The 22228-nt window shown below is 45.1% G+C and overlaps 1 protein-coding gene across 32 annotated transcripts in view; it reads left to right on the forward strand.

Annotated features, from left to right (window-relative positions):
• The window catches only part of LOC126931165 (myomegalin), a 382023-nt gene that overhangs the window by 184855 nt on the left and 174940 nt on the right, over window positions 1-22228 (forward strand). For 15 of the 32 annotated variants that reach the window (XM_050749061.1, XM_050749050.1, XM_050749035.1 and 12 more), the window contains 14 exons: window positions 2375-2810; window positions 3651-3843; window positions 4380-4499; window positions 5682-6210; window positions 7999-8234; window positions 9240-9291; window positions 10376-10599; window positions 11246-11398; window positions 13734-13919; window positions 17446-17697; window positions 18894-19025; window positions 19693-19812; window positions 21287-21476; window positions 22101-22225. In XM_050749061.1, the coding sequence (XP_050605018.1) occupies window positions 2375-2810; window positions 3651-3843; window positions 4380-4499; window positions 5682-6210; window positions 7999-8234; window positions 9240-9291; window positions 10376-10599; window positions 11246-11398; window positions 13734-13919; window positions 17446-17697; window positions 18894-19025; window positions 19693-19812; window positions 21287-21476; window positions 22101-22225 (2948 nt within the window). The remainder of the gene's footprint in view (window positions 1-2374; window positions 2811-3650; window positions 3844-4379; window positions 4500-5681; window positions 6211-7998; window positions 8235-9239; window positions 9292-10375; window positions 10600-11245; window positions 11399-13733; window positions 13920-17445; window positions 17698-18893; window positions 19026-19692; window positions 19813-21286; window positions 21477-22100; window positions 22226-22228) is intronic. The other 17 variants (XM_050749121.1, XM_050749247.1, XM_050749225.1 and 14 more) reach the window with 6 other exon arrangements.

Here is a 22228-nt window from a genome sequence, read left to right on the forward strand (position 1 = left end):
TTTTTGACAAAAGATACTTGGAGAACATACTGATACTGTAGGGCTGATCCATTTATTCATTCACTCCCAGGACTACAATCATCACTGCCTGTTTGGAGTACAACTGTCCAACTTCTAAATCATGCCCTGTTGTTTCCCTGCATCTTACCTGCCACTTAATCTTCCTCGAATAATGTTAGCACTTTGAAAAGGACCTAGGCATCTAGCCTCATGTCCTTGTTTCACAGCTGAGGAAACTCAGGCCTAGAAAGTTTCAAGTGACTTGCTCAAGGTTGCATAATAGTCTGTGGCTCCCAATTTCTAACATCTAAACCTCGTTTCTATACTATACACTTTGTCAAACAATTTTTTAAAAATTCTTGTGGTTGTTCTAATGCTGATTCTTTTGCTCTGAATTATCATAATAACTTTTTCCTTAAGTTCTACTTAAAGCATATTATGTTGCTTAAATTTTTGTATGTGTAAACTTAATTGAGTTGTCATAGGTAAGAACAGTACATCTCTTTTGATTCTATTGTTGAACCTACAATCAAACCATCTGTAGATATCCCTGTGGATTATTTTCCTTTGTTACTAACCTGAAATTCTGATTTGTTCAACCCTCCACCCAACCTAAAGAATCACTGATACTGTAGAAGGTAGAATCTAATGCATTATTCTTCCTTTCAAGAAGATTTTGTTGAGTTTTTCTTCTACATGTTTGTATTTTAAAACATCACTTTTTTCTAAATGTGAAGTTAGAAATATTAAATATTCTTTTCCGTATACACATGTGCCCACTTTATTCCCCTTCCACATCCCAGTTTTGGTAAAATGCCTATCCCCTTTTTCTTTATTGAGAAACTATCTCATAGATTGTCTTTCTGTATCCTATATACTATTTTCCTCCCAGAAACACACCAGACAAGTTCTGCTCTGGGTTCCAAGACTCCTGGATTCTGAGAAATTCAATCTAGGTGCATAGCCCACTGCTGATCCTTCAAGTTGTGAATTACCCATTTCCTGTGCATCCTGTAGCCCAGGGGTTCTCAGTTTAGCATGCTTAGCCCAGCATGTGGGCTAGGCGTGGTAGCTCATGCCTGTAATCCCAACACTTTGGGAGGCCAAGGTGGGCAGATCACCTGAGGTCAGGAGTTCAAGACCAGCCTGGCTAACATGGTGAAACCCCTTCACTACTAAAAATACAAAAATTAGCTGGGCATGATGGTGTGTGCCTGTAGTCCCAGCTACTCGGGAGGCTGAGGCAGCAGAATTGCTTAAACCCAGGAGGTGGAGGTTGCAGTGAGCCGAGATCTCGCCACTGCACTCCAGCCGGGGTGACAGAGATTTTTAAATTATTATTAAATAAATAATAATTTAAAAATCACCTGTGGAACTTAAGTAAAATGTGGATTCACAGGCCTTAGCTCTACAGCCTTTTTAACCAGTACCTTATGGGATTCTGCTGTTAGTATTTCTCAGGTCTGTAGCTAGTACAGCAGGGATTGGATGACTTCCCTGTTAGACCCTGAGCGATCCGTACTGTATATGCAATTTCATTTAAGCATTTAAGCATCTGCTAACTCCACTAGGTAAGTGTTATCATCCTTATTTTATATAAAAGGAAACTGAGGCTCAAAGAAGTTAAGTGAATAGACTTGTTACAGCCATGTTTGCTTCCACTCAACCCTAGTGTGAGTTCGTTGTTGTGGAAAGAATTTATCTGGAATGTCTTGGTGAAAAATAGCTGTTTTGGTCAATTTTATTTCTTCAACAAATACGAATGATTTATGTGGCAGGCACTTTTGTAGGCACTGGGGATATGGGGTGAATAGGACAGACACAGTCCTGCTCTCAGGAAGATTATCTCTATCGTGTGAGCCAGACATAAAGCAAATAATTATCTAAGTACGTTTTGATTGTATTAATAATTCTGATTAGTGTTATTTATTTATTCTGTGTTCCTAAGTCCCAATGGTTTGAAACTGACTGATGATAAATAATAGAACTGCAGAATTTATAACAATAAATTTGTCACAGAAAAGGTCTTATTTTTTAACAGTGTAAGTACTCTTGTTTATTCCAGAGGCTACTAAAAATTAGAACATATGAGGCTGCGTGGCACAAGTAAAGAAAACTAGCCTGCATGTCTTGAGTCCAAGGTTTCTAGTGATGGTGCTGCCACCAAGAAGCTGTGGAAGTTTGGGCAAGTCTCTTACTCTTCCTGAGCCTTGGCTTTCTTGTATATAAAATTAGGGAGCTGTTATAGGTCTCAGGTTGCTTCATGCTCTGGGGTATGTCTGAGTTTATTGTGGGCTGAGATGTGGGTAAGAGGTACTGTTAGGAACTGTTGTCAGGACCAGACTTAGCCCTCAATTATGTGTGTTTCCTGCAGGAACACCATGCTGAGCCTTTGCCTTGAGAATGCAGAGCTGAAAGAGCAGATGGGAGAAGCAACGTCTGATGGATGGGAGATCGAGGAAGACAAGGAGAAGGGCGAGGTGATGGTTGAGACTGTAGTAGCCAAAGAGGGTCTGAGTGAGAGTAGCCTTCAGGCTGAGTTCAGAAAGCTCCAGGGAAAACTGAAGAATGCCCACAATATCATCAACCTCCTCAAAGAACAACTTGTGCTGAGTAGCAAGGAAGGGAATAGTAAACTTACTCCAGAGCTCCTTGTGCATCTGACCAGCACCATCGACAGAATAAACACAGAACTGGTTGGTTCTCCTGGGAAGCACCAACACCAAGAGGAGGGGAATGTGAATGTGAGGCCTTGCCCCAGACCCAAGAGCCTTGACCTTGGGGCTACCTTCACAGTGGATGCCCACCAAGTAAGTGTGGGCTTAGATGGAACGAAAAACAATTGGAGAAGGGCTCGAGATGACAGTGTTTACCTTAAAACATTCTCCCATGTGAATCAGGAGGTACCAAGAAAAGGGTCTCTTCGTACCACAAACAGTAATAATAATATTCAGTCTACATTTAGCCTTTAGAAAGGTTTTTACAATATAAATATTTCTTGAGTACTTAATTTTTCAGATAACACACTAGGCATTGGCATGGGGCAATAAAACCAATGGCTGCCCTTGAGATACCTAATATGGTAAGGAAAGATGGCACACAAACAGGTAATTTTAACAGGATGTGGTAACTGCTGTAATATAGGGATGCATCAGTTAGGAGGCAGCCCAGACAAGTAGTATGTAATGACATCCCTTCCTTATCACTGCCATTTTTTTTGTCACAGCCCATCACAGGTGTCTGTTCCTGGGCCTCAGATGGGTTATTGGGATCCTCTTTAGGGAAGGAGCCATGCTGAAGATTCAGTAAAATGGAGAATACAGGGATTCTGAGAGAATCAATGGGACAGAATGCGAGGGGAGATGAGTGGAGGGTTACACCCCTTCTCTTTTGTACCACTGAGAAAACATTTCCTGAGAGCTCCTCTGTAGACTTGATTGGCGCTGTGCTGTGTGCTGTGGATACTGATATGAAGAAAACATTATCCCAGTGCTCCAGGAGCTCCATCTGGAAAGCAAGTCACTGCCATATGGCATGAGAAGTGCTGTGACAGACTTGAGTAAAATCCACAGGGTTCAGAAGGGGCGGTGGTCGTCATTGCATGGGGTGACCTCAGACTGTCCTGATCCCTGTATTGGACCCTTTCACAGTTGGATAACCAGTCCCAGCCTCGTGACCCTGGGCCTCAGTCAGCATTTAGCCTACCAGGGTCCACTCAGCACCTGCGCTCCCAGCTGTCACAATGCAAACAACGCTATCAAGATCTCCAGGAGAAGCTGCTGCTATCAGAAGCCACTGTCTTTGCTCAGGCTAATGAGCTGGAGAAATACAGAGTTATACTTAGTAAGTAACTGTGACTTACTAGTAACGTAAGTAGCCTGTGTATCTTATAACTTCTGTGTGTTCTATACCAACATAACGTGGTTATTGAGCACATGAAGTGTGGCTAGTGCAACTTGGACATTTGGTTTTATTTAATTTTAGTTAATTTAGTATAAAGTGGCCATATGTGGCTACTAACTCTCTTATTGGACAGTACAGGTCTAGGTGTCTTGGGACTCTAAATTAGTTCAGCTCCATTCCACATTTATTGAACCCCTGTGGATAAAGCACTTGCCAGCTTCAATGTGACTGCTAGAGATGATAGTATACAATCCCTGACTTAAGGAGAGATTGTCAATGGCAAATGCAGGCTCATCCTGTGGAAAGAAATTCTGCTTCCTGGAGCTGGTGGTCTCTTCTCCCACCAGTTCAAAGAAGCTTCTCTCCCACTGTGGATATGACCTCCCTGCCCCAAAAGGTTAGGGTATGTGCCACTGAGGCTGAGGGCATATGTGGGAAATTCAGACATTCTGTAACACCTGCTGTCTCTTCCCAAGCAGGTGAATCCTTAGTGAAGCAGGACAGCAAGCAGGTCCAGGTGGACCTCCAGGACCTGGGCTATGAGACTTGTGGCCGAAGTGAGAATGAGGCTGAACGGGAGGAAACCACCAGTCCCGGTAAGAGCACAGGGTGTGGGGCCCACCCCTCCCTGGAGTCAGCTGTCACATTTGGGTGCTGTTGGCCAATTCTACACCTGACAAGTAGTGGGGAAGAGGAGGACAGGAGGTTAATAGGAGAACTCTTACCCAAAATGAGAGTGAGTATAAGTTTGTATTTCTACAATTAGTTGTTGGCATACTGCTAATAATAATAATAATAATAATATAAAGTTCTATCCAACTGACTATTATAGAAATACTAAGGCCTACTTAGAGACCAGATAAGGTTTTGGAAACATGCAAACTCTAAGTTAAAAATAATTTTGTTTTGCATTATAAAAGGACTACAACTATAGGGCCACCCACCACATTGAAAACCAGAAGAGAAGAAAAACACAATCTCTCTTATTCTTGAGGCAGTGTAGTGTGGCAGTTAAGAGAAAAGATCCTGCGGCCAGACTGGTTGGTTCAAATCCCAATTTGTAAACTTTCCTGTGCCCCGGTTTCTTCATGTGTTAAAATAGTAACAAAGGAACTGCCTACCCCATCAGGTACCAATGTCAATTAAATAAGTAAATTCTTATAAAATGCTTTAGAACAGTGCCTGGCATCTGGTAAAATGCCATGGATTAGTTCTTATTCTGACTACCACTGCCTTAATACACTGATGTTAACATGCTGATATATTTATTCAAAGTCTTATTTTCTTATGCCTATTTTTCACACAGTTGTAACCCAATAAACTTTTAAATTATAGGAAACTTTAGAGAGCATTTAACTTTTAGCATGCAGGAATAGCTTGTCCTACATTCTTGTGGCCATCCTAAATAGATAAGGCCATGTTAATGTCTTAAGAAACATCAGTGTGTGTGGAACGAACACAAGACATTGGAGGATTTGAATTCTGGTTCTGCCATGTGCTAGTTTGAGTGATCTGGAACAAGCTAGTTTACCACCTCTCTTTGAGTTTTGTTTTCCCCAGTCAGTAAAATAGAAGGTGATGATACCTAACTTGCAGGTATAAGGAAGATAAGAAATATTGTATTCGAATACCCAGTACGGTGTCAGGGTTGAATAAAGTACTTCAACTTTTTCTCTAGTAATTATTCTCCTCACAATCAAACTTGCCTTCTCTCAGAGGCAGTGGCCACAATAGCACATCCAACTTTTATTTAGGAAGACATCTTTGTCCTTTTTCAGAGTGTGAGGAGCACAACAGCTTCAAGGAAATGGTCCTGATGGAGGGACTGTGCTCTGAGCAGGTGCGCCGGGGCTCAACGCTGGCTGGTTCCTCCAAGAGGAAGCCCTTGGAGAACCAGCTAGGGAAGCAGGAAGACTTCCGGGTATATGGAAAGTCAGAAAACATCTTGGTCCTACGAAAGGACATCAAAGATCTGAAGGCCCAGCTGCAGAATGCCAACAAGGTCATTCAAAACCTCAAGAGCCGGGTCCGGTCCCTCTCGGTTACAAGTGATTATTCGTCTAGTCTGGAAAGACCCCGGAAGCTGAGAGCTGTTGGCACCCTGGAGGGGTCTTCACCTCACAGTGTCCCTGATGAGGATGAGGGGTGGCTGTCTGATGGCACTGGGGCTTTCTACTCACCAGGGCTTCAGGCCAAAAAGGACCTGGAAAGTCTCATCCAGAGAGTATCCCAGCTGGAGGCCCAGCTCCCAAAAAATGGACTAGAAGGGAAGCTGGCTGAGGAGCTGAGATCAGCCTCATGGCCTGGGTAAGGAGGACACTGTTTGGGCACTTTCTGGATTGAAAATGTGTAAGTTCATGCTTGGTGTAGGGTAGCTGAGGAAGTTGGAAGAAAGAACATGTCTGGGTATTCACAAGGACACTGATTTAAATGGCAGATATAGGTCTGCGGAAAAGACAGGTAGGCAACCAGGAGGGCATAGGATGATGTCCCAGTATCTGGGAGATACCAGGTCTCAGGGGTTTCCTCTTAGGGATATATTAGTAAAGTAATAGTATATATGGTATAGTATAGTAGTAATACCGGAATCAGACTGCCTAGCTCTGAAGCTTACTACCCATGCAACCTTCTTAACCTTTCTGTGCCTTTGTCCTTACCTATTAAATGAAGATGATAAGAGAACCCATCTCAAAGGGTGGATATTAGGTTTAAATGAATTAATACAAGTGCTGGCCAGGCGTGATAGCTCATGCCTGTAATTCCAGCACTTTAGGAGGCCGAGGCAGGCAGAACACCTGAGGTCAGGAGTTCGAGACCAACCTACTGGTTTAGTAGAGTTTCACCCCATCTCTACTAAAAATACAAAAATTAGCTGGGCATGGTGATGCACGCCTGTAACCCCAGCTACTTGGGAGGCTGAGGCAGGAGAATCACTTGAACCTGGGAGGTGGAGGTTGCAGTGAGCCAAGATGGCACCACTGCACTCCAGCCTGGGTGATAAAGCAAGACTCTGTCTCAAAAAAAAAAAAAATTAATACAAGTGCTTAGAATAGTGCCTAGCATATATTAAGCTCTCAATGCTATTTGCCATAGTTATAAGTGTTATTGATACTTTGTGTTGAAAACACAGACATTCATCTTGGTATGTGTCCTGGTTATCTATTGCTGAGTAATAACCACTCTAAAACCTAGTGATTTCAAACAACACTTTATTATGCTTCATGGTTGGTTCTGTGATTTGACTGGGCTCAGCTGGGTGGCTGTCACTTAGGGTCTCTTGTTTTGGGTTCCATCAATTGATGGTATGAGAGTTGATGTGATGGCCGTTGTTGCAAAATATAGTCAGCCACAGTATCATAACATAGGAGAAATTCAGGCATCAGGTGGTAGTTAAAACAGAAGACATGGAAAGTCCTATCTAGACTTACGATGAAATGATTCTAATTATTCATTGAGTAACTGCTGTGAATCTGCGTGATACTGGTGCTGTAAGGAATATAAAATGCAGAACTATCTTTATTTTCACAGACCTTATGATTTATCTAGGGACATAATTAACATATATATAACAGTTGAAGAACTGTGGCATACTAAATTTTATGTTTGTTTGTTTGTTTTGTTACGGAGTCTCACTCTGTCACCCAGGCTGGAGTGCAGTAGCGCCATCTTGGCTGACTACAACCTCCACCTCCCAGGTTCAAGCAATTCTCCTGCCTCAGCCTCCCGAGTAGGTGGGATTACAGACATGCACCACCATGCCCAGCTAATTTTTTCTGTATTTTTAGTAGAGGCGGGGTTCTCACCATATTGACCAGGCTGGTCTCGAACTCCTCACCTTGTGATCTGCCCACCTCGGCCTCTCAAAGTGCTGGGATTACAGGCATGAGCTACCATGCCCGGCCCACAGTAAACTTTTTGATGCAACATTTTATCACGGTAGAATTTACTCTTAAATACCTCCTATGGCTTATGTGCCGGAATTCAGCTTGGTGGTTCCTTAGAGATGTTCTCATAGAACTCTCTACAGAAGGCCCCATAACTTACCATCCACTCTTTCCATACTTACTCCTTCCTTCCTCTTCTGTCCTACATTAGGAAATATGATTCCCTGATTCAGGATCAGGCCCGGGAACTATCTTACCTACGGCAAAAAATACGAGAAGGGAGAGGTATTTGTTATCTTCTCACCCAGCATGCAAAAGATACAGTAAAATCTTTTGAGGATCTCCTAAGAAGCAATGACATTGACTACTACCTGGGACAGAGCTTCCGGGAGCAACTCGCCCAGGGAAGCCAGCTGACAGAGAGGCTCACCAGCAAACTCAGCACCAGTAAGTTGGCCACAGGGCTTTGGAATACTCTCAGTCACCCCCACAGTTCCAGCCCCTGGTGGCCACCACATCTCCACTGCAATTTTTTAACTTAGGGTCCTGTTTGTATTTCATTTCCTGGGGCTAATACAGGATCAAGACTGCTCAGTGGGGAGCATGGAGAAGAAGACACAGGGCTGGAGATGCCATGGTTACAACAAGAGAAACTTCACCACTCATAGAATGTGACCTGTGGGGCAGGGGCAGCATCTATCTGGTGCTAAGAGGGAGTAGGGTACATGAGATGGAAGGGCCTTGTTATAGGAGGAAGAGGCCTGAACTAAGAATTACAAGACCCAAGCTCTAGCCTGGATGCTGCCACAAACTTGCTAAATGCTCTTTCCTTGTAGTGTCTCCATATGGCATGGTAATGTACATGTAGGTACTCCACGTACGGATAAAGCGCCATGCTCTTTTGTACATGGTTTAGGCAGCGGCTGCAGTAGTTCAATGACTACATTGGTTGTTATTGGGGTCCTTTACTCAGAATTTCTAGAGAATATCCAAGGGAGTAAAGTAGGATCAGACTTGGGAACCACCCAGCTCACCTCCTGGTGCAGGTGCAGAGGTGGGGCAGGGCTTCTTGTCATCTCCTCAGAGACCTGTGCAGGTTCTGCATGAAAGCTGTGGTGGGACATATGCACTGGGGAGCTAGTCTACAGCAGGGACATGGAGGCTGGAGCGTCCAACAGGGCAGCTGGGCAAGGGCCTCATGATTAATGGAACAAAAGACATTTTAAATGTTTTACCCTGATTTAGGGCAGAGGAAGTCATCATGGTGACCGGCAGGTCAGGGACAGTGGGGTCACTTCTCTAGAGACCCAAGCTGAGGCCTCCCAGAATAACTGTACTGGATACACGCATGAAATGCTCACTACTCTGTCTCCAGATAGGCTCCTGTGTTTGTAATGCGGGAAGTGGGACCAGCCTAATTTCTTACTGTTTCTTTCTAAATTTGGTTTGCAGAGGATCATAAAAGTGAGAAAGATCAAGCTGGACTTGAGCCACTGGCCCTCAGGTAATTCAGAGGAGAATCTGGTAAAGAGATTGGGACTGAGGCCCAAAGGGTCAAGGATGGCGGCAACTCCAGAAATCAAGGGGAATAAAGGAAAGTGCTGAATGTATTGAATTCATGCATTCATTGAACATCTCACTATTGTTTTTAACTAAATTCTTTCTTCTCTTTTGGTTTAATTACATTGGCACATAATTGTCCAGGCTTAGTAACCTAGAAACAGTCTGAGCTAAAAGTGAACTAACTAGGTTTCAAGCTAAAAGCAGGACCCACTAAGGGTCCTGCTTTCCTGCTGTGTGTTTAATAAGTAGGATGAGCTTTTTCCACAGTTGGCCTGGCCCAAGTTGGGTTGACAGCTAGTTTAATAGTCACTCAATTGCCCTGGGGGAAGAAAGGAATCATATAACAGGACTTGGTGAAAGAGGCCTAGATGGTGTAGATCACCAGGAGGCTGCAGTGCCTCAGGACCCAGTTCTCAGTGAGTTGCTTCATATAATGATCAATGAAATACGACTCAAAGTCAGTTGTAGCCACTAGTTGGGGTTCTTTGGGTCATGATTGTGTCTCAGGCTTCATAAATGCTTCTGAAAATATCTGTAGCGAAGGACACAGTGTTGTTTTTTGTTTTGTTTTGTTTTTATTTCTAATCCATCATAGAAACATACATGGTCTGAATTCAGTTAACTACATGATTCCACTTATGCTCTTGGATGTTGGGAGAATGGTTTGCTCTGCGTTTCTCAATGCTTGCTTTCAATTTTTATACTTGTCTTGTTGGAGATAGTAACAAACAGTTCGCAGGCTGCAACTGTTCCAGGGATCATACTTTAAGCAGCAGTGCCTTAAAAGGAGGGCTAGCTGTCTCTTTGCTTGCCCTCAGCATACTCTGTGGCCAGAGCACTGGGTAGCTATTCTCTCTCCATCTACACCCCACCTACACTCCATCCCTAAGCAGAGGTGGGTGATTTCCATTATTCTCTGCAGGCATAGTCCCCTTGGCTTACTTGGCTTTTCCTATGAGCCACAGTCAGGACAAGTTGGTTTGGGTGACCTTGGTTTTACCTGTTGTCCCCCTTCTCCCCACCAGGCTCAGCAGGGAGCTGCAGGAGAAGGAGAAAGTCATTGAAGTCCTGCAGGCCAAGCTGGATGCTCGGTCCCTCACACCCTCCAGCAGCCGTGCCTTGTCTGACTCCCACCGCTCTCCCAGCAGCACCTCTTTCCTGTCTGATGAGCTGGAAGCCTGCTCTGACATGGACATAGCCAGCGAGTACACACACTATGAAGAGAAGAAAGCTTCTCCCGGTCACTCAGGTAGCCTCCACTTTCTGGGTGGTACCGTCTTTGTCTAGGCTGAGTGGAGACCTCAGGAAACAGGCCTTATAGCTCCACCATGGTGTGTATCAGGCTGAACATGGCCGTGGGGCCAAGTGCCATGCGCAGGCACCAGTGGATCAGGATCTTTGCTCTGCTCCTGACTCTACACGTTACCTCTGTCACCCTGGCCTCCATGGGCGTGTACATGCTGTTGGGCACAATGTGAGCCATTGTGGGGAGAGTGAGAAGATCACGGCAGACTCTTCTTCGGTGACTCTGTCGGATAGATCTTCTTTAAGATGGAAAACCTTCTTCATCTCTCCTGCAATGATCTTGCTACTTACTCCTGAGCAGTGTTCCCTAAGTATATGTGGGTGTCCACAGATGCTGCTGGTCTTGCCTGATATTTTTGGAGTTGCCATTTTCATGTTTCAGAGCTCAGAGCACCATCATCCCTAAGGTGGTTTGCCTCACTATAGGAGCTGTCTGCAAGCAAGAAAATGAACAACTGCTAACAGTGCTTGTGCTTGGTTCTTTACCTGAAAGCAAGACTCTAGCCCTGGTATCCCTGGGTAAATATATGGCCAGGATTCCAGTTCTCTGTAGAACATCAAACATTTTCTTTCATTCATGGGTTTTATAGATTCCATCCATCATTCGAGTCATTCTGCTGTGTTATCTTCTAAACCATCATCAACCAGTGCATCTCAGGGGGTTAAGGCCGAATCCAGCAGCAACCCCATCATCTTGCCAACTCCCCAGAATCCCCCCAAGGAGGCCAACCAGGCCCATTCAGGTATGCAACAGCCAATGGGGCAGAAGCCTCATCTCCTGTTTCTCTGCTGCCTGTTTGACTTTTCTTCAAGGACAGAGGTTTGGACTGTTAGGGGCCTAAATGCATCAAAACCTAGACAGAATCAAGAAACCATCCTCATTTGCCAGTTGTGTCTGATTTAAGAAAATATATTAGAAAATAAGTAATCCACATCAGGTTTTGATCTGCATACCAGCTTTGACCAGCAGTTGGCTAATCATTTAAAAAGAAACATTTTTATTGGTTTTCTCTCATTTTATCCTGGGAGCAAAGAGGCAAAATATTTCTCCCAGGATTACAACAGCCATAGGATGAAAAGAAATTCACATCTCCTGATCCACTGTATGTGTTCCCCATTAAATCTGCATGGTGATTCTCTTGCAAGAGGTAGTGCTACTTATTTCATAGCCAAGGATGCTGAGAACAGCCTCAGACAAGGTTCTGTTCATGGTACGTTACCATTAATGGATGTATGAATGGATTGGCAGTCCTTGATATGTACATAGTATATATCTTGGGGGCAGTTAAAGGGGTGCATTTCATTTACAAGTCCAGCTTAGTTGCCGGAGGGTACACTGCTCATTCACAGCCCTGTATCAGGGATGGCAAGGAAAAGGCAAACCTTGTCTTCACCTCCTACCTCCCACCATAGCTGGCTGGCTGCCTTCAGTGTGGTTTGTTGTGAGGTTTGACTTGAGTAGAGATGCTCCCAGAAGGCACAGTGCTTTCTTCTGCTGCCCTCATTTCCCTGAAGGCAATTCAATCATAATCTTAAGGAAGAGGAAGTGTTCCAGTGCTTCCTGAGCCTGGTTTCAAAGTTTCTAGGCCAGAGTGGGCAGCAGCTGGACAAGAATCATGAGGAAAAGCTGTGCTTCCAGAATTGTAGACATCTGCTTAAATGTTTTGGGTTCAAACAGAGCAGAAGATGAAGAAGAGAGGATTTAAAAATCAGAATGCCTCCTCAAAGAATGCCTGGGCTGTGTTACCTGGCAATTTGAGTGTATCTGCAGTATTCATCTGAAATGGTGTCCGCACCATTGGGATGTGTTTTAGGATGTAATCATTGTCTTCTACATTTGACATTCTCTATGTGTCAGCCTTGGTTTCTGCTCCCCCTCCATTGGGTACCTGCCCTTTAATTGCTTTTAGGGAAGAGGAAACAATTTTAAACATTGAAACTTGCCAGGGTTTCTAAAAACCTGTCTGTAGATGGGCTGCCTAAAGATCACCAGGGAAGAATTTTTTTTTTTTTTTTTTTTTTTTTTTTGAGATGGAGTCTCGCTCTGTTGCCCAGGCTAGAGTGCGGTGGCCGGATCTCAGCTCACTGCAAGCTCCGCCTCCCGGGTTCACGCCATTCTCCTGCCTCAGCCTCCCGAGTAGCTGGGACTACAGGCGCCCGCCACCTCGCCCGGCTAGTTTTTTGTTTTTTTTTTTTTTTTTTTTTTTTAGTAGAGTCGGGGTTTCACCGTGTTAGCCAGGATGGTCTCGATCTCCTGACCTCGTGATCCGCCCGTCTCGGCCTCCCAAAGTGCTGGGATTACAGGCGTGAGCCACCGTGCCCGGCCGGGGAGACTTTTTTTAATGCAAATTTTCTATTCCAAAAATTTATAATTCTCTAAGTCTACATTAAGGCCTAGACAGAATCAAGAAGGCCTAAAGAATCTACATATATTGAGAGTTTTTGCTATGTGATTTAAATGCCCAGAAGGGTTTACGGGCCATTTTGTCTAAGCCACGCTACCAACGCATCTATTTTTAATTTGGTGAATGAACGCATTGATTTGGAATTCTGAAGTTTGTTTCCATCAGAGTCCTGAACTGCATGCACTAGTAATGAAAATTTCCCCCACAGCCTTTGTTCATGTCTCTCCTACTCAGGATGGGACCTGGTGCCATCAGAGAGGAGTTCTAGGTAGAGAAAGAATCTTGTCCCAGGGCCAAGGACTGATACATGCTGGGAGCAGAGCCCCGCGGGCCCTTGAGAGGATTTAGGCTCTCTGACTTGTCCATGCCCAGGATTGCTGGGGTGGGTCTCAATAATGCCACCTTACCTTCTTTAGCCAATTGCTTTCAAGGTGAACATAGAGGATGTATGCAGGATAGCCCTGGCAGGGGAGAAGAGGGAAGGTCAACCAGGCCAGCCTCTCTGGTAGCAATGGTACCCTTGGCTATCTTATCCTGTACCACTAAGGTAATAGCCACTACACAGGGTGATGTCTGGTCAGGGAATGGTTTGACCTTCTCAATCTTTTACCCATTCTTTCTCTCATTTTCTCTTGATGATGTGTCTCTTTTCTCCCTAACTTTCTGTTCCTAGGCTTTCATTTTCACTCCATACCCAAGCTGGCTAGCCTTCCTCAGGCACCATTGCCCTCAGCTCCATCCAGCTTCCTGCCTTTCAGCCCCACTGGCCCTCCCCTCCTTGGCTGCTGTGAGACACCGGTGGTCTCCTTGGCTGAGGCTCAGCAGGAGCTGCAGATGCTGCAGAAGCAGTTGGGAGAAAGTGAGCACTTCTGCATTTGTGTGCTTGCGAATGGCAGCCCCACACTGTGTTGCTCTGCATGGCTCGGGCTGGATGGCAGAGTTTAAAAACGCAACACGGGTACACGTTACAAATGGAAGACTGAGGGAAAGCTCTGCTTGCTTATTTTTTGGAAATGTATTTCCTGTTATTTCTCTGGTGTGTATGTCTCGTCAGTTAACAGGTAGATACGTTCACGAGGCTCTAGAGCTAGTGCTCTCACACTGTAGACACCGCTGGATACCACCAAGTATGCCGAATCCCTGACAGACTGGTGGACTGCTCACTGGTAGGGGATGGGAGAGAGATGTTATGCTTTGCCTATGCACGATGAAGTGGCCAAGAAAAAGATGGCCACATTCAGTGGGATCCTTTGTGTGGCTATTAGATTTTTCTGCTGTGAAATGCTGTTAATCAAGTTCAGTTCCTGACATCATTAGGTTGGAGCAAAAAGGGTAATGGTAGAGGGATTCAGAAGAGGAAACGATGAGCCACTTTTCCTACTGCACAGGGTTCATCCCTGCGCTGGGATAGGTGACACGTAGGCAGCTTAGAACCACAGCACCAGCCATGGCATCTGACTGTGAATCCCATCCTCTGACTCCCAAAGATAATTGACCTTATGTAGTTATGTAGACTGTGGACAGTCACCTTTTAGAAAACGCTTGGATATACTTGTAGGCTGGATGCTCATCATAAATTTAGTGTGCTGGTGGTCACTGATAGCTTAGAAAAAAATGATAAACCTTCACAAGAATTTGCTCTCTCATAGCACCTTAAGCACAACAGGTAGAAAGCAGTTTGAATGAACTTAAACTCATTTGTCAGGCGCTTTCTGTGCCTGTAAAGAAGCTTAGGTGAGCCAGAGACTGATAGGGTCACCATGCCAGCAGTTTCCAGTGACGCAAGACAACAGCCAAGAATTTGCGTCCCCCTCCCTGTAGCCCCAAATGTCATCATGTGGACCAGCCTATTTCTTTCCTTCTTCCTCTTTTTTTTTTTTTTTTTTTTTTTTTTTTTTGAGGTAGGGTCTCACTTTATCACCCAGACTGAAGTGCAGTGGCACGATCTCAGCTCACTGCAGCCTTGACCTGCTGGGCTCAAGCAACTCTCCCACCTCAGCCCCCCTAGTAGCTGGGATTACAGGTGTGTGTCACCACACCTGGCTAAGTTTTGTACTTTTTGTAGAGACAGGTTTCGCCATGTTGCCAAGACTGGTCTAGAGCTCCTGAGCTCAAGTGATTGGCCCACCTAGGTTTCTGAAAGTGCTGGGATTACAGGCATGAGCCACTGCACCTGGCGTAGCCTATCTATTTTGTCAACCCAGGAAATGGATATTTTGTCCAGTGCAGGGAACTCTAAAGCTCAGGAAAGTGAAGTTACTTATTCAAGGTCACTAGTAAGTGGGAGAAATGGGCGTGAATCTGGTCTTCTGCTCCAGGTTTCATGTTTCTGTTATATCTTTTCTACTTAGGATGGCTTTGTCACCATCCTGCTTAGAGTATGGGGCTGAGCTCAACTGATCAAACTCCGGGGACTCCTTGCAATAATTTTTCCCTCTCTTTAGAGACCAGTAGGAGATGCTGGTGTTTCTAACCTAAAACTTGTTACTTTACCAGTTCTGGCTCCAACAATGGATGGGCAACAAATGTGCCCCATGACAAACGGCAAGAGTATTTTCTAGCTTCCATTTCTTCCCCTTGCCTCCTTTTCCTTTATCTTTCCACATTTGTCCATTTGTCTTTGCCCAAAGGGAAGGATGGAAGGAGAGCACTGTCCATGAAAAAGGGTAGGGTCTGTTGTTTGGGGTTAAATTGGAATTACATCAAGTCTGAGGCCATTGACCGGAGTTCGAATGGTCCCTGCCTAGATGAGGAAGATTGTAGCCCTTTCTTTCTCCACCTGAAGTCAAGGTCCTCTCCAAGGGACCATTGCTTATCCAAGCTCATCGTTTGCTTTGAGCCAAGTTTCCATGTGGCCAGTGGTGCATGGTGGCCTCTCAGGTCCCTGGGTTAAAATCTTGTGCAAGAGTCTATATGGTATCTTTGCATGGTTTAGAGCATGTACTGTGTATTGTGTGGCCAAGGGACTGGAACATGAGAATACTGATCACTGTTACTGATAGACTTAAAACCTCACATGGCCTTGATTAAAAAGTAAGCTGACTGTCTACACACTGATATCCCCCTTTGCCTTGTGTTCAGATGGGGTTGAAGGCAGTTTGAAAGAGATAGGAAATCATGTATTTGTTGCATCTCTTCTAAAATGTAGGTGCTTAAATTTTTAATCTTCTTCCTTAACTAAGTGATCCTAATGAACATCTAGTATTTTGCAAGTTGGAAGAGAGACTCATGACAACAATTCTCAAACTTCTGCCTATTAGAATCACCTAGAATGAATTTAAAACATCCATTGTTCAAGATGTATCCCATATTGATTAAGGCAAAATCTCTGGAATCCAGGAATCAGTATGTTTCCATATTTTCTCAGGTGATTCCAATATGTACCCAAATTTGAGAACTAGCTACAAGTGGTGCTAAAAACTGGCAAGTGGCAATTACACTAACCCCTCCGAGGAGTTTGGCTTGGTTGGAAGGGACAATGACCTCACTTGCTTAGGAGCAGCTACCTGTCTATTCTGCTGCCCGTGTTCATAATCCCTGAAAGAAAGCAGGCTTCTGAATTTTCTCCTAAACTGTGTCTCTGCCCACCTCTTTCCCCATCTCCCCTATGCTGGGCTTCTTTTTACAGAGAACTGGAGATGACGGGGCACAAGAGAAAGGCCTATGATTTCAAAGGGTCTATGAAAATATCAGCCTGTGAAATGAAAGGTCCTACCTGCCTCTGTGGAATAGTATTCAATGATTCTTTAGACAGGAGTCATGACATTTTGCAGCTCCTTGAGATACGTTGGATGGGATCCAAATGAATACTTGCCTTACATAGACCCTTCCCCAGCCTCAGCAAAGAGTTCTTCAGTCTGGAGGAACTAGGGACACCATATCCAACTTGACTTCATGTCCCCTTTCTCATCTGAAAAACTCCAAGGTGGAACTGACATATGGACTGGTTAGTTTCAGGGGAAGGCAAGTACATGTAGACAAACAAATGTTCGTGTTCACAGGTAAGCTTAATCCTGTATGCCACTGCTCTCACAACTTCTAACTGTGGGAGTGAATCCTACTTTTAGAACTTTCCTTGGAGTCTGTCATGAAGGATTATAGTAGGAGCCAGGAGTGGGGCCACTGGACTTTTCCATTGTATATACTGATGACTTTAAGATACTTTATTCTCTACCTCTTGTGTCTGCTGCCAGGAAATACAAAGGGTGAGAGTTACAACCTCTAGGTTACGAGCCTTAGTCTAATTAGTATACCACAGTGAACTGGGATCTCTGACATTCCACGGGTCTCCTTTTAGTCTCTATTCTTAGCAATCACACACTTCCTTGCAAATCCTTCCTTTCTGACACTGCATTTGCTTCTTACTCGTGTTTCTTTCTGCCCAGGTGCCAGCACCGTTCCTCCTGCTACCACAGCTACATTGCCGAGCAACGACTTAGAAGCCGGCTCTTCCCACTACCTCAACTCTGCCCAGCCTCATTCTCCTCCAAGAGGCACCATAGAACTGGGAAGAATCCTGGAGCCTGGGTACCTGGGCAGCAGTGGCCAGTGGGACATGATGAGGCCTCAGAAAGGGAGTGTATCTGGGGACCTATCCTCAGGCTCCTCTGTGTACCAGCTTAACTCCAAACCCACAGGTAAAGCACAAAGTGGAGACAGCAGCCTTTGAAAAGAAGTTTCATTCGGAGTCTACTCTTTTCCTACTCAGGCAGGTCTTTGATTCCTCCTCCATCCCTGGCTCACAGAGTGGGTATAAAATGCAAGAGCTGTATCAGGGCTCAGTCCTTTCCAAGTACATTTCTTTATTCTCCTGCCCAGGGCCTCAGTGCTCTGTAGGGATATGGGAAAGTCAGGGACCCACCTCTTGTGCTCTCATACTCATGTCCTTCCGTCTTCCTGCAGCCTGGCCTCTTTGCAGCCCACTGTCTTAGACCCCTCCATAATGCCAGGCATAGATGGGACTTTCTTCCATCAGTCAGGACTTGTCACAGGAAAGGGTGCAAGGGTGCAGCTCCCCGACCCTGCACATATATCCTGTGCACAAAACTCAGTCACAGCAAGTGGAGAGGTATAGCTAAGTTCATAAATGCTAGGATGCCACTTAGTTCCAACAGTAAGACAATCATAATTTTCGGGAAAAGACTGAGCCCAAAGCAAAATGGTGCAGTTAATGTCTGGTGTAAGCATCCCTCTGACTTTTCTGCATCTTTTACCTTTGTTTGGTCGGGGGAGAGGGGGTGTCGTCCCCTCTCTAATTTGCCTTCAGATCTCTAGATCCTTCCAGGCAATTCTTTCATCTTCCATATTAAAAGCGATTTCAGGGACACATTCAGTGTCAGTCATTAACCACATAGGGTGACTGTAAGATCGCATACTTTTACTTTAGGCCTTCTTTCTAAGGGTGGGAGGAAGGGCTTTGTCCCTTGCTAAAGAATGTTTGTCATGTGTCAGTAAGAAGAAAGGTAGAGTGAGGGCTCACCTATCATCCTCATAGTCACACCCAGGAGGTGGCCATACCTTTCCAGATGCTAGACAGGCCTTGTCCAGAGTCCTCAGTTATTTTTCTAAAACATGTGGAACTCTCACAAGACCCCTGTGTGGGAGGAGGCCCATGGAGATTTTTTAGCAAGTGACTGTTATGTGTTTGAAAGCACATTTACTCTTTAAACAAAACTACCATTCCTTTGGGTGTCCATGTGAGAGGACACAGTTGGCAGAAGGCTAGTGATATTTACGTGTCTTTCTGCAAGACCCGTGGCTGAGCCCCACCCCCATCAGTAACCAGGATTCTCCATCTCCCACCTCTCTCCATGTCCTGGTGGTTTGGCTGCAGGGGCTGACCTGCTGGAAGAGCATCTTGGTGAAATCCGGAACCTGCGCCAGCGCCTGGAGGAGTCCATCTGCATCAATGACCGCCTACGGGAGCAACTGGAACACCGACTGAGCTCTGCTGCTCGTGGAAGTGGTAGGAGAGGCCCAGACCCTCCTGTTTCTGGCTCTATTTAGGGACCTTTAGGCAGAGCTTCACAGATATTCTTTACTTCACTTGCTCCTTATGAACAGTCCAGCAAGGGAGGTGGCCAAGTACTGTCATCCCTACTTTCTGAATATATCTGAGATTAGAGAGTAACTCTCTTTAAGGCAGAACTAGGTCTGGTCCCCAGAATCACCTGACTTCTCACCCCATACTTAATCTGCTTATGTACTGCCTGCTGATGTCTATGCCTTTGTTGTGTGATTGACAAGTGGTAGAGCCAGGTCTGTAAGGGTCCTCCCAACTCCCCCCCTGGCTGCTATACCAAGGTTGCCTTTCTCCTTACACTCTTCTTCCGAGCTGCTGTCACATGGAGGCCAGTCTTTCCATATGTTGTTGTCTGGCCTATACCACAGCAGCAGCTATTTAGGGAGATCAAGCCTCCTGCACCATTGCAGTTATGGCATGTGATGATGCATGCAAAGAATCCACTGAGAAGAGGCACACAGAAAACATGTATCCAGCCCCCCATGCTTCATTCTGGGTCAGGCCTTGAGTCCTTGGAGTTTTCTGCTGGGTTGGGGCAGTATCTTTGAGAGATAAAGAATGGGAAATTTTTGGAAGCTTCTGTTACCCGAATGTGTACTTTCTGGGACAGGATCCACCTCTAACTTCTGCAGTCAGGGCCTGGAGTCCATACCTCAGCTCTGCAATGAGAACAGAGTCCTCAGGGAAGAAAATCGAAGACTTCAGGCTCAACTGAGTCATGTTTCCAGAGGTACGTGGTCAAAACCCACAAACTGTGGTCACTATTAAGTTTCTTTCTTCCCTGGCCACACTAATCACCAACTGGAGAAGCAAACAGAAGAAGGTAAGGTAACAGAGCTGCTCAGATCCACCAACCCAAATTACAGCTATTCTCAGTCTAGAGAAGGCTGCTTTCTAAGATGTTCCAACTATGGGCCCCTCAGACTCCTAGTCCCCAGGAGCGAAGAGCTCTAGGAAATCCATCATTTCTGCACAAGCCCACCTGCATATATCCAGAGTCATGAGCTATCAATCTGGATACCAGTCTGGTATCTGTTCTACCTCCCTTCACTCACAACTGTTTTGGAACCAATAAAGGAGGGAGTGTGAATGCCTATCTTCCCTCTCAAGCTTCTCCGGACTTTACTGCAGCAGCATGTGTCCCTCCTGGCCCTGCTCTGCCATCCCTCTGCCTCCTCACCACATCCCTCACTCATACACTCAGGGCTCCTCTCTGGTCAGTACTCCTATGATTCCGTGCCAAGTGGCACTAGCAAATTCCCCCCAGCACTTTCCCAGCCCTAGCCAGGGGGCGCTCACAGGTGGGCATCATTTCTCGTGTGGCTGGGAGGCTGCTGACCTTGGTGTTAGTCTACTTGATCAGATCAATGTATTATTAATAACATATTGAACAGCCATAAATAGACTAAGAGTAGTGTCCAAAAGGATTAAGCCCAGAACGAAGAAATGTTTGTGGAAAAGGAAAAAGCCACCAAGAGATATTTCTAAATTAGCTACCTTAATTAATTTAATTAATTGATTTCTATGTTAGCAAGAAGAGTTAAAAGGAAAGGTCACTGCTGGGGGATGATAACAAAAGTTAACAGATAAGAAAGAAGTCAGAACTACTAAGCTACCATTGCATGCTTGGAGAGAATAGAACAGACCTCACAGGTGAGAAGACAGTAAGAAGACAGTAAGAGATTTAAACGAGTACAATTCGCCAGGCTTAGGTGAATCTTTCCCCAGAGGATTACTGAACCTGCAGCTGTATTTTCGGAGTCCCTTCAATAATCTTTGACAACTTGTGAAAATCAGAGAACTGCTGCAAGTTCCAAAAAAGAACAAATATCCCAGTTTTCAAAATAATGAAAATTATATATTCCAAAAAGAAATCTTGATGTTGATCTTTGTCAAAATTCAAGAATGGATTATTGAACAGATGGTGTGTGAGCACCTGGAAAATGGTGAGCATTAGAAACCAGAATTTCTCTAAGAGCAAGGTAGGACAGATTAAATAAGTGGAATGAAGGGTTTTGCAAAGAGAGAAATGCACCATTCTCCAGGCTGCGGGATATGTTGAGCCAGCATGCTCTTCCCAACCAACATAGGGCCTTCCTTTCCTGCTCCTTGGCTTTGTTTCAGGGTGTATGTGCTTGGGGTTATCTTTCTGCTGAGCTCTAGCCCCATCATAATAAATCAATCCTCCTGTGTTCTCTCACCAGAGCACTCCCAGGAAACGGAAAGCCTGAGGGAGGCTCTGCTGTCCTCTCGATCCCACCTTCAAGAGCTGGAAAAGGAGCTGGAGCACCAGAAGGTGGAAAGGCAGCAGCTTTTGGAAGACTTGAGGGAGAAGCAGCAAGAGGTCTTGCATTTCAGGGAGGAACGTCTTTCCCTCCAGGAAAACGACTCCAGGTAAGAGGGGACCCACTGACAGAGAAGGAAGCATTCTTCATTCTTATGTTCATTCTTACATTAGAAGACGGGATATTGGCAAGACAATTGGTGTCCTCTTTTGGAAACCTCAATGTTCCCTCTGCTATTCCTGATTTTTGTGTGTTGGGGCAGGGGGGGCTTTCAGCAGAAGAAAGGACTTCTCTGGGAATGCCTTGTCACTCCCAAGTTGAGAGAGTAAAACTCTGTTGTAGAAGTCTTCAGTATATGAGAGACATGAAAAAGAAGGGTTTCCATGCTTTCAGTTAGATATAGGACATTAGTCTCACCATCACCTAGGAAGCTTCTATACTGCCTGTGATGCTTGGTCCCAGCATAAGCCCTGTAACTGCTTGTCAGAATGCAAAGAGCACTGTAGGAGCAGTAAGGAGACTGCTGGTGTGTCTGTTCTGCTCTGAACTAATGTAGGTAATGGTGTGTTTTCAAGCAAAGTTACTTGACCTCCCTTAGCCTCCATTTCCACATCTGCGAAATAAAAGTGATGGTCTTCATGACCCCCTGAGTTGACATCTGGCTCTCAGCTTATTGCTTTCATGTGGCTGAGTGGCTCTGCCATCTCAGTGGGCCTTGCCTCTCCCTGGTCAGACTGCAGCACAAGCTGGTCCTCCTGCAGCAACAGTGTGAAGAGAAACAGCAGCTCTTTGAGTCCCTCCAGTCAGAGCTACAAATCTATGAAGCACTTTATGGCAATTCCAAGAAGGGGCTGAAAGGTA

The sequence above is a fragment of the Macaca thibetana genome, chromosome 1 (genome assembly GCF_024542745.1).
Source record: "Macaca thibetana thibetana isolate TM-01 chromosome 1, ASM2454274v1, whole genome shotgun sequence".
Lineage (NCBI taxonomy): Eukaryota > Metazoa > Chordata > Mammalia > Primates > Cercopithecidae > Macaca > Macaca thibetana.